At 46.4% G+C, this 11,928-nt stretch overlaps 1 protein-coding gene across 1 annotated transcript in view; it reads right to left on the bottom strand.

The window, feature by feature from the left end:
- Positions 1-11,323, bottom strand: part of T265_06735 (hypothetical protein) — a gene marked incomplete at both ends in the record, with an annotated part of 27,541 nt that extends 16,218 nt beyond the window's left edge. Inside the window, 2 exons of the mRNA XM_009172072.1 lie at positions 1,333-1,695; positions 7,501-11,323. Of these exons, the coding sequence (XP_009170336.1) occupies positions 1,333-1,695; positions 7,501-11,253 (4,116 nt within the window). The remainder of the gene's footprint in view (positions 1-1,332; positions 1,696-7,500) is intronic.
- Positions 11,324-11,928: the final 605 nt, after the last annotated feature.

Below are 11,928 nucleotides of genomic sequence, written 5' to 3' on the forward strand. Positions count from 1 at the left end.
CATTACCAGCAAACTCAGCTGCGCTGGTCACTGCCGTCTTCCTGGATGGGGACCCCGAGACGGGCCACATCAATGGCTAGGGACATTATCAGACATGGCCGAGTCGCGCCCTCAATGGCGCTCATGCATCAAAGCTATTGCCTTCAATGCATGGCTCCTTTTCCACCCCCCCGCTTGACAACCCATTGACAGTGCTAGATTTATGCACCAATTTACCAGCTCGCGCGTGCAATGCGCAGCTACCTCCCCCTCCCCCAAATCATCGGTGAACGAAACTGTGGCAGCTACAACCAGTGTACGACCAGTGTTCTTATCTTACAGCTGACAATGATGATGATGATGATGAATAGGGACGTATGAGAAGCTGGTTCAGCTAACAACACTATACTTACATAACGGCTTAAGCTGACAATGATGATGATGATGATGAATAGGGACGTATGAGAAGCTGGTTCAGCTAACAACACTATACTTACACTAATTAACGGCTTATTGGATGTATGAGTAGCCACTGAAGAGTTTCAGATAATATCTGAGGTTTTCCATGAAACCACGCGATAAAATGAAGTTATATCTTTCAATTTGAGTTCCTCCATTGCCGGGTCTGCAAAGGCAACAGACGATGCTCTCTCTCCTAGCGCCTTAGTTAGCACACAATAAACGAGCGAAGGGCGGGTGAAGTTCTGCAAAACTGACCCGCAACAGAGTAAAGTTAAAGGATGCTAATGAACAAAAGGTGATTATCGTTAGCTCTGTAAGTTCTAACCAGATGCTAACGTGGACATCCGGGATAGAAACCTCATGTTGAAACGGATACGACGGGTGCAAAATGGTGCTACAGTAAGCAAGATAAAGTATAGCACTTCCCAGATTAACTAAACCGAGGAAAATTGATAGAGGGGACTGTAGACAAGGCCTAAGGTATAGAAATGTGACGAGTAAGGTATCGGGACAAAGTTCCGGTTACCTGGGGAACACGATGATCGAGTACAAGTCTCTCCTTTGTAGGTTAACCACATACGTATATACGTCCGCTAATGATAATGGGGCTATTTGATCAAGGGTACAAAAGGTCTGGATGTCGGACTAATCTCGCTTATTCGGAGCTTTACTTACACTGAAAAAGTCACGCTAGTTTTCTTGCTTGCGTAAACACATGACATGTTCACAGGGAGCAATGCTAAAGTAAAGCAACCGTAACCAAAAAGAATGGAGGACACCATAATAGATAACACCGACCGAGAGAGGAAAAAACAACCAAGTCAACAGTATGTACTCAAAAGAAACCAGAATGATCAGGCAAAGCTCAGTGATCATTCTATTAAGACGTACCTGTGCTTGCGATTGTGACCGAGATGTCAACGACTGTGGCGACTGAACTCGCGATGGTGACTGAGAAAGCATCTGCGTAGGTCGCGCTTCAGTCGGAGACAATGCAGGTCGTCCAGAACCATCGTGTAACCGCTTTAGTTTAAGTAGCTGACTTGCGCTCAGCGCGGTGGCCGGGGTACGACTATCATCTAAATCAGCCTGAGTGTCGGCTTCACCAGGGATTGTGGGTGACACTGAGCGTTGTTCGCTAGGCTCTGGGGCATTGATTTGAAAATGGATGATAGTTTCTGCTCTACTGGACTCCGTGGATTTTACTGGGGGTGTTTGTTCAGGATGAGTCTCGACGGTGAAGGGCATTGAGGGCTACAAACGGAAATCGGTGGAAGAAGACATGTGGCAACCAAAAAATTCCAAAAAGTTACACTTTGTTTAGTGCTACATACAGCCAGCGAGATCCGATACTACCTGGTCGTCGAAACCCTGGTAGCCGGGAAGCCCGAGAAAGCCTGTTAATAAACTTTTGGGCGTACTGGTGACTACTAAGTATTTCTATAAGTAGACAAACACAAATGCGGTTTAACAACCTTATCGGCGCCGCGGCCCAGAAAAGGGAAATCGATCGTCAAGGAAATCAGTATTGTAGTTATGATCACTTAAAGGAACCCATGATCAGAAAGTGTTAGAGTATCATTTTCTAATACAACCAGATTCGGTGTGAGAAGAATGATAGACGAGAGCGGATGCCTGGTACCATAAACGTTGCCTTAGGTACTCAATAAAGTTTGGATAAGCTTTTGTTAAAAACTATCCGTAGACAATAGATGAAACGCTTCGTTCATACCATGATTATTGACTCAAGAATGAAGATGCAGGCATTAGAATATAAAATGCAAACCACTGGGGCATACTAGAAGACATACTGGGCCCTCTGATTAGCCGCATTCCACAAGTAAGCTGGGTCAGAACGACTGTCCAGAGGTGTCCTAAGTCAAATGCATCATGTGATGCGAATACGACCCGTGTAAATTGAATTGCGGACACCTGTAATTCGATAGACAGATCCAGGGAACTTTATCAATCAAGCCGGCTTTGAGGCTCAAGATTTAGAGAAGACGTGTTTCTCCTCAGTGGCTTAAGAAGACATTTGAAAAGTAGACTACTGGCTTGGAAGTTAACAAACCTCACTCTCAGCTGTCCCGTAGGCCACAAGTGGTTTGGTGAGGGTTGAAGACGCGACTACGACCAGAGTCGATCTTATCTTGGACTGTCGCGTTAGTTCATAAAGATGAAAGTGGCATCTGATGATGATGAACCAATTCAACTCCCAAAGTCGCCCTCAATAAATTAGTGTTATGCCTCTGTACTTTCTGAACATGTGTACAGCTTCAAGATTCTAAAACTAGCAGATTACTCCCACGAAGTGCCGGTGTTCAACGCTGATGTTATGCTTTGACGCTAATGAAGAGGAGGATTATGAGGATGTTCGTAAATAAGGAAATTACAAGTAGGGTGATTAATCGTCCCACTCCAACGTAGAAAAGTTGTCATTCTTCATATCTATCTTCGACTTCATGGACGATGGGGACTCAACAGCACAAGCGGATCAATGTATGTTTAGGTAGGTCTTCTCTGGATACGATGGGATCAACCTAATTAGCGGACATCATCATGGTAATTTCACTCGTATGAAAGTGTTTGGATAAGTCAGAATCCACATTGATCTGGTACGGTGCCTAGCTGTTTCAATGGAACAGAAACTTTCTTGTACAGGGTTCACATGGAGGCCCGCATCGACTTGTTTTTGAGGTTGCAGAGATCCTTGACAAGCCATCAGATTTAGTGGGACATTGTCATCATCAGTATCATAATCATTACCATCACGGAGAGCAATATACCGTCAGCGCAAACTGGTATTTAACTGCCACAGAACCATGAAGACGGCCGTATTAAAAGAGCGAGTAAAAGAGAGGCAAGGTGATTGCGAAAAGCCTCGGAAAGATACCACTGGCGAGGCCGACCGAACGTCCTTCTCGAATCTCACCCAGAAAGTACCCAACACAACGAAAAATGACAGCAAGTTAAACAGTCCGGGGGAGAAGTGACTGAAAGCTCGCCCCTGTGGTTGGCTACGTACCATTCCCTGTGGGATTCGTAACCACGAGCCAGGTGAATCAGGTGGACGTTATACAAGGCACGAAAAACTTATACCCCACAATTTGACGATAGCCGCTTTCATGCCATATCATAGGCTGTCCCCCACGAACCTTTTACCAATCAGGGTTTGGAGCGGAAGGCAATGATTTCTTTGGTAGATGGTGGTCACGTAAGCATAATGCATGCCACGACCAACTTAAACCAACAAGCCTTATCCGCTGTCCGAACAAATGCGATTCATTACCTAGTACGGGCTTACGGACTGCATAGAGGTTTCGGTCAGTTGACAACTCTGTAGTAAACTACAGAGACACCGGTCGCAAGATAACTACAGATGTATGAGGTCTTCAGATCGGAAACCAAGTTTCACGACGGCGGGGTAGGACTGCTCCTACGATCGCTTTGTGGTCATCCCTTTAACCTCAGTGACATTCATCTGACTCAAGTTGGCACATATTACTCGTACAGTGGTCATGCGTGCACTGAATTCATTTGTCCCAATGCAGTAACGGAATATGCAGCTACCACATTAGTCGTAAAGAAACTTTTGGCTGACTTATTATAAGCCTTAACGCGAGCGGGTGCGTAGGAATAAATGGAGCGAAAAATACCGAGACTTTGATAGCAACCTTCGTTGACCAGGCAAATGCAGAAGCCCGTCAATGGGGTCGAAGGCTCCTTTAAAATCAAGGTAAACCACCATGGTTTGTAAAAGGTATGCGTGAAGCTACCCGAGAACATGACGTAACTTGGAAATGCAGTCAACACGCTTACTAGGAAAAATCGAAATCCTTCAGATGTAGCACCCTGCCATGCCACCAGAAGGAAGCACGACAGTAGGGATACCACAAAGCATAGACGGGAAAATCGAGAGGCAGAGGTCTGGTTCGAATCACGGACCTTCCAGTCAATAAATGAGCGCTCTAACCACTGAGCCATATCGCCCCACTCCCATTAAGGGTCGAAATCTAGCCTAACACTCTCAGTAACTGCGTCCAGTTTGACTATATTCGATGTCGCACTGTTAGTCACGTAAAAGAAACAACCTATCAATAGAGCCGAAGGTCCCCTTGAAGTCAAGATGAATCGTCACAGTTGATCGACGGTATGCATGGCGCCACTTAAGCGCCCGAGGCGATTGGCGGTTGGAATCCTGTTTTTGAAATTGCGTCCCCTTGATGGAGTCAGACGTCGCAGTATTGTTGGTGTTAGCAGCCGTACTACAGCTGGCCTATAGCCCTGTGGTTGGAACAGTCGCCTCGGATACCTTTGCGAACAAAGGTACGGCGAGTGAATGGAGCGCATTTTTGCCCCCAAATTAGTTTGAACAAACTTTTCGAGGCAAAACACAGACTCACCACAGTCAATTCAATTCAATTTAGCAGCTATAAACCGTGAGCCACAGGGACATTGGTTCCAGTTGCTACAGTTTCAATCACCGGAAAACGGGAGAGTGGAACATAAAACCAAACCTTGGAGGCGAAAGAATGTCCAGTTTGTTCGGAAATCGGGCAGCTACGCATTGAAGGCGATAGCTTTGATGCACGAGCACCACTGACTGCGCGATCGGGCCATTTCCATCAGTGTCACCAACCACTGGTGATTTGAGTCCCAGGGTCCCCATCCAGGGAGGCGGCAGTTGCCCACCCAACTAAGTTTACCGGTTAGAGTCTTCATACTTCGTTGTCAGGTCATACACTTACCACGTCTCGGTTTCTTCCACTCAGCACAGGGCTGGGCAAAAAGAGCCCAGCGAGAGGGACGATTTTCTGACATGCGAAGTGCATGACCCAACTATCGCAGCCTATGAAGCGTGAGTCATTATCCGTAAGCAGTATGATCCGTAAAGCAGTATGGATCGCACAACCGCAGTGTAAATTATTTCCTTGACAAACAAACTGACGTCACGTCGGAGCCATAAGTGTCGGTTGGCAAAAGCTTCCCTGGCCTTTCCTACTCAAGAAATCATTTCATCTCCAGCCAGTCCACCGGGACCTATACAACTGCCTAGGTAAACAAATTTATCTACCAAGTCGATTGGCTCACCGGCAAGCATGTGATGTGGGTGTGATCCCACCCAGTCTCGTAGCAGCACTTTACACTTTGCAGGTATGAAGCGCATGCTAAACCGTGCGGCAGAATTATTTGTTATTTAAAAGCATTTGCATTTGAGAAGGATCTGAACCAAAGGAGAACAATATCATCCGCATCGTCTGTGGGGGAACATCCCGGGAGCATTTCGACTCCCGAGGTTTCAGAAGCAGGCAGTGAAATTTCAAGCAGCATATCAATAACAAAGTTAAAGAGGAAAGGGGAAGGGAACAGCCTTGTGTTACACCACTGAACGTGTTCAACTCAGGCGAGAGCTTCCCGTATACTCGTGCGCGCCCATAGGAGTTCGCATACAGTGCCCTAATGAGGGAGAGAAATTTGGAAATGACACCTTTAATGGTCAGATACTGCCAAATTTGCTGACGATCGACACCACAGTCTCTCAATAAGACTGGCCCAGTAGCCCGATGGCACTTCGGGGCAGTAAGGCATATTGGCACCTCAAAAAATGAGGGAGGGTCTAAACACAGGACAGGGGTCGAGTCGAGTGAGTCAAATGAATGATATGAGAGCAGACAGCCAAGTAAACTATCGTGTGAAATACGCGACAAAACGGTCAAGACACTAATTATTGTTTCATATAAAATTTCCATCTCACAAACAGCTGGTTTCTTCGGTTCCATTTTGTGTACCAGAGGAACGAGTCTCCGGACATTCCCAAGTGTAGTAACTCGCTATTATTCCGTCAGGTTTCCCGAACCCCATACAGACCATGCTTGAGTTCTGAATAAATTACACGCAGGTTTCACAGAGATATGACGTCTCGAACCTAAGAGCGAAAGTGGCCGTTCTAGGATCTATTGCTTATTTAATGGATCTTTAAAAAGACATCGAGTTTCCTGCGCTAAGAACGGTAATGTTCATCTCGTCCAAATTACGATTATCTTAAAGCTACGCATATGCCAGCTCAATAAGACTGTTTAGTCTGTGGGTAAGGAAGTGCTTCGATGACTAAATGAGTTTGCATCTTAGCCCCCACCCCCAGCAGAAACCTGTCAAAAGGTTACACCGGACGATAACATGATTTAAACAGACGAGAGCGATCTAGAAAGACGAACAGTCAGAAACGGAGCCTTGTCATCGGGTGTCAGTGACTATGCGGTCAGCCTTGCTCCCAGGTTGGCTAACGGTAGGATGACACTAAATGGTGTCCATTATCTCCCAAGTACTACTGAGGAACAACTGGTGATCAGTACAAAACTGCAGAAGACCATCAACATTGCCATTAAGTTTTGAGTTCAGATTGAACATACCATGAGGCCCGTGAGACATCTGACTAGTGCACTAAGATCGACGGCTACCAGGACCGTTTCCGTACTCCTCACGTTGGATAGAAGGGTGGTTGGCTACAGGTAACAAAAGATCCTTCACCACCGTACTCCTCACGTTGGATAGAAGGGTGGTTGGCTACAGGTAACAGAAGATCCTTCACCAAATCATCTACATTACGAGCATTTCGGTTCAATACAATACCACATGACTGTATATATATATATGGGATGAAGGGTTGTACCTTGAATGTGACAGTCCGTATGCTTGAGAAGCAAATCTAAGGAAGGTCACGATGGTTATGGTATTTTGTGCTTAGTAATCAAGAGGTGTTACCGTCTCATGGACGAAGTTTTGTTTGAATGAACATCAGTAGGTGCACGCTGAGGTCACATCCTCCACTGTTTGTGACTCGCCTCGATACCCCTATCCAGAGAAATGGTATTTCTTATGAGCAAGTCTATGGCCTCCGCCCAGTATACCACGCCTGCTTCCTCTTTCCATGAGGAGCTTTACTGTAGTCATGTCCCAAAACTATGCCGACGTCAAAATATCGCTATCGTAATCTCCAAATGTGTGTAAAATAAACACACTTGGACAGGTGAAAACAATTTTAGCAACAATGATACTTACCACGTCATTGATTGAACGAGTGTTCGGTGATGTCAGTTCTAACGAAGACGAATCACCTTCAAACGCACTGTCAGAAGGCGCAAGTTCATTGGTTTCAAAGGCAGGACAGGGCTTGGGTCCACCCTGCATGCGGGCCGCAACTGATACGATACCACTGGGTGGTGGAGTTCCCGGAAATCGTACTGTATTTACAACAACGCCTAGATCGGACTGTATAGGCGAAATAGCACTCCCGTGAGTTACGCTCGCGGGTACCTGTTCGGAATGATGTAGTGAGGTTGATACAACTGAAACAGGTGTTGCTGATGTCTGCAGACGTCTGTACTGGGTAGGTAAGGTTGGGGTAGCTTGCGCATACATGGTGAGTGGAGGATTCGGTTCTTCAAATAAGACGGTTGGGGCTATGGCCTTGTTAACACACTGTATGACATTTGTCGAAGGAAGAGTGGAAGTGTTTATATTCGACTGACTAGCACTGGTGGACTGGTTCATGTTACAGGAAATGACGCCAGTAGTGCTAGGCGTAACAGATGTCGAAATGGGAAGGGTAACGGGCGGAGTACCAGGAGGACGTCTTCGGTTGAGAATTTTCGGAATGGTTGAGCTGCCGGTGTATACCTTCCGTATGACTTTACGTGGGCTGGGACGTCGAAATGTTGAAACAGATTGAAAATTTGTCATGCACATTTTGCCGCTGCGTTTGGACACAACATGCGACGTGGAAACGTTGGTACTGGAACTGGATGAAACGACACTCGCATGTGTATCGGGTACAGTAGCATCCGTAGTAGGATAGTCGCCTTTGGTTAAAGCTGTACGTTTATGAGCGGGCGTCACATCAAGAGTCAGAGAATGTCGCTCGGACTGTGCATTATTCGATCGTTTGTATGATAGTGAATGAGCCCAATTAGGGGAAACATGTGGAGAGTAAGTTTCGTGAGGCCATTGATCATGTCGCCCTTGGAATTTGGATGAGGATGCAGTATGAACGTAATCACTGCCTAGAATAGATGCTGCTAGTTTGCCATCAACAATCACCCTGTCTTCATTTGTGACCAATATTGAGCATGGTGATGCATCTTCGCCGTCCGAATGCACCTGACGAAGGGAACTCAACTGAATGTCGTGTCTTTTTAAAGTAATGGCAGAATCACTCAGATAACCAGATCCCGAAGACGTTGATTTGAAATGAGTGTAAATTCCACTAAGTGAACGTTCTAGCTTTGTCGTCGGTCTGTTAGACAATCGTTTCGAAAGGATGCGCTCGCTATGACACTTAAGAGACGCATCAGCTGAATGATCAAAACTGACGTACCTATGACGATTTGAGGAGGCCAAAGATCGGGGGCGGCGAATCACCGGCTCAGCTGATGGTGAAAACGTAAGTACGAGGTTGTATTCAGCATCGTTGTTGGAATTCCGACGAACGGAAAGAGATTGTACGAAGAACCCCGTTTTGTCCATCCGCTGAGTTAATATATCTAGTTCGTCAGCATTCAACTGTTTTATGTAGATTTCTTTGTCGGTCTGAGAAACACTGCAGTTTAAACCCAAAACCAGCCGATCTAATAGAGTTAACTGACACATTCTATCGGGACGACGAGAGATTTTCTGACGCGGTGACATGGAGCGTCCCTCGTGTTTCACAACAGCTAGCCTACGCGGCATGTTGGGGGAATTCACGGACTGACGGCTTTTGACAGCGCTGATCGATCGCAAATACTTTTGTTGATTCATGGGTACCACACCAGCCAACCGGCGGGAAGGAATTCGTCTAGAATGTACAGTCTTCGAAGTCCTTTTCTGGTACCATTTGGACGGACGAAATATTCTCCCGTAGGCATCGGCTAACCCAGATGCAGATGTCGAAGATGAATTTGACGATACATCTTCCAAATGAGTGGGAATGGTCCTTTCTATTCTCCAACATTCCCTTTCATGGTCTTTGGAACCTGGCAAAAATCTGTCTACAGGACGTTTCCGCTGCACAGTGAGAGCGTGTCGGCGTTTACGGCGACCAATACCGGAACGCTCTAATAACAAAAGAGGTTGATCATTTTGTAAAAGCGAAGGCGGCTTTTCGGGTTTCACTTCCTCTGGTATGCTATCCGCCGCCTCTGGATCGTCTTTCATCGGCGTTCTTTCAAGAACTACTGACTCCGAACACTCCGGTTCCGAAACAGTAACCATATTTTCCTGCATTAAAACAAAATCAGTGGAGTCATCAGGAGTATCTCTTCCTTCCAGTTGTGGCGACGTATGTGTTCTAACCTTACGCTTACGATTAGAGTTGCTGGTAATCAGTGGTATTTCTGCGGCGTTTTCCTTTCCCATTGAAGGGTAACAAAACTTCCAGTGAATATGATGGCTTACATCGGGTCGTCGTCGTTCGCGTGTAGCCTGGCAAACTGGAGGAATTGCTTTGCCTGACTGACGTGAAGGCCGAATTCTCCGGGGCAAGGTTCCCTGTACCAACAAACTATCCGATATTCTGTCAGATACGGAGCGCTTTAGCTCGCGAGCCACGATGCTTGAACTCGCAGACGGTTTTGACCTCGCCCTCATAAGCCTTTTCGCAGCGGTCAATCGTGCATTTGCAAGGACGACTGAACGCGAGCCTTGACGAGCCTTTTCAACGAAAGCTGTGGTTTCTAGGGCCTGCCGAGTACTTGAACTGGCTGAAAGAGCACTGCTATTAGAAATAATCATATCCGAGTACCGTCGAGGACGGGGATTCGGTCGCAAGCGACCCATAATGCTTCGACTGAGTTTCTTCGTTTGATCTTCACGCTTACGTCTCCATAGTTCACACACACCGGGTCTCAGCAGTCCGTTTATGGCGAGGAATAGATCTTTGGTCTGCAACCCCACAAAGTTATCACACGTATTCCAAATTTCTTCGAACACAGTTTGGACCACCGGCAGGTCGAAGAAGATGTCCGAGTAGGGACCATCCACAAAATGTGATTGTTTGTCCGTTAACTTCACCTGCGCCCGATCTGTTGGCCATATAACACGTGGTACATGACCATTTGCATTCACCTCACGCAAAATGTCCTGAAGTACCTCGTCCGAAGCTCCGTATCTCACTTGACCAGATTCATTGAAAAGAAACGAGGCAGGAAGTTGAGAAGGCATGCATGGCGTATCAACGACAGATTTGGGTCCCAGCTGATACGTCTTCGTTCTGGAATAGCATACTGTCGAGTGAACGCCAGTTACAGGTAGGTCTGAGACAGATGTAGAGGTGGTAAGTTGATACTTCATTTTATCGGTTGGCTGATTTCTGAATTTAGAAACAGAAGGTGGTCGCCCACGCCGCCTTTTAACACCCGTCAAATTCGAAGGGGAACACATTATACTGCCGGTAATCAACCTAGGATCATGTGGTGGGCTAACTTCCGACATACAAGTCTCAGGGTCAGATTTTTCCGGAAGGACGAAGGGCACGTCAGTCTCAGTGCAACTGAGTTGTGAGTGGGATTCACCGAAGCGAGCTGTACCCAGTGTACGACGCGAATATCCCCGTTTCGAACGGGAACTGCGTTTCAAAACGAGTGGTATGTTTGACGTAGTTGAGATTTTCTCGTCCTCTGCTTTGTTGGTTTGTGTACGGAAATTCTCCTTTGATGATGTTGGCGTGGATTTCTTCGTATACGAATAATGCCGTTTCCGTCCCCGCTGCCGAAGTTTTCCGCGGTCTGATTCACCAGGGGTCTTACATGTCGTGGAAACTGAAGATGGAGAGCGCATGTGAAGTAACGTTCCTTTCAAAAACGTAGCATCGAAGACTTCGGTTGAGGATCTGTCACGAAAACCAACACGAGTAACACGAGGAAGACTAACTTTTCCCGTCCTTCCTGATGGGTTTCGACTGAAGCGGCGTTTATAGGGCCGACCACGACGACAGGGTCCAACTTGCCCTGGCTGGGTGGTTTGCAAAGGCTCGTGAGCATCAATGTTTGCTGTCAATCTTGCATGGACAGGAGGTTTTCCTTTAACTTCGCCATAGCGTGTTGGCTTCCGTTCACCAGCACGTCGGGGCCCAAGTCCCAGAGCAGAAACGAAGGAAATTCGTTTTCCACGATTCCTGTGGGAAGAAGTAGTACTTACAAAATGCGGAACTGGCTTTAGGTGAAAAACATCGAATAAGGGTTAAATAAATCGACGATGGCATGATTAGCATGTAAAAATGAGTCGTTTCCAATATTACGAATCACAAGAATGAAATGAAAGTTATTGTCTGCGCTTAAGTGTAAAGGGAACTGTTCTGTTATGAGCAGAAACGGAAATAAGGCAATTGAGCCCACCTCAGGAATCAATCAAGAGAAAAATAATTGAATTGGGAAATAATATCCAAAATAGAGTTGAGCCGGACCGCAACAGCGGGACGATCCCTCTAAGGATCACTGACTCGGGGCATTACAA

This window comes from Opisthorchis viverrini, assembly GCF_000715545.1.
Source record: "Opisthorchis viverrini unplaced genomic scaffold opera_v5_144, whole genome shotgun sequence".
NCBI classification, from domain to species: Eukaryota; Metazoa; Platyhelminthes; class Trematoda; order Opisthorchiida; family Opisthorchiidae; genus Opisthorchis; species Opisthorchis viverrini.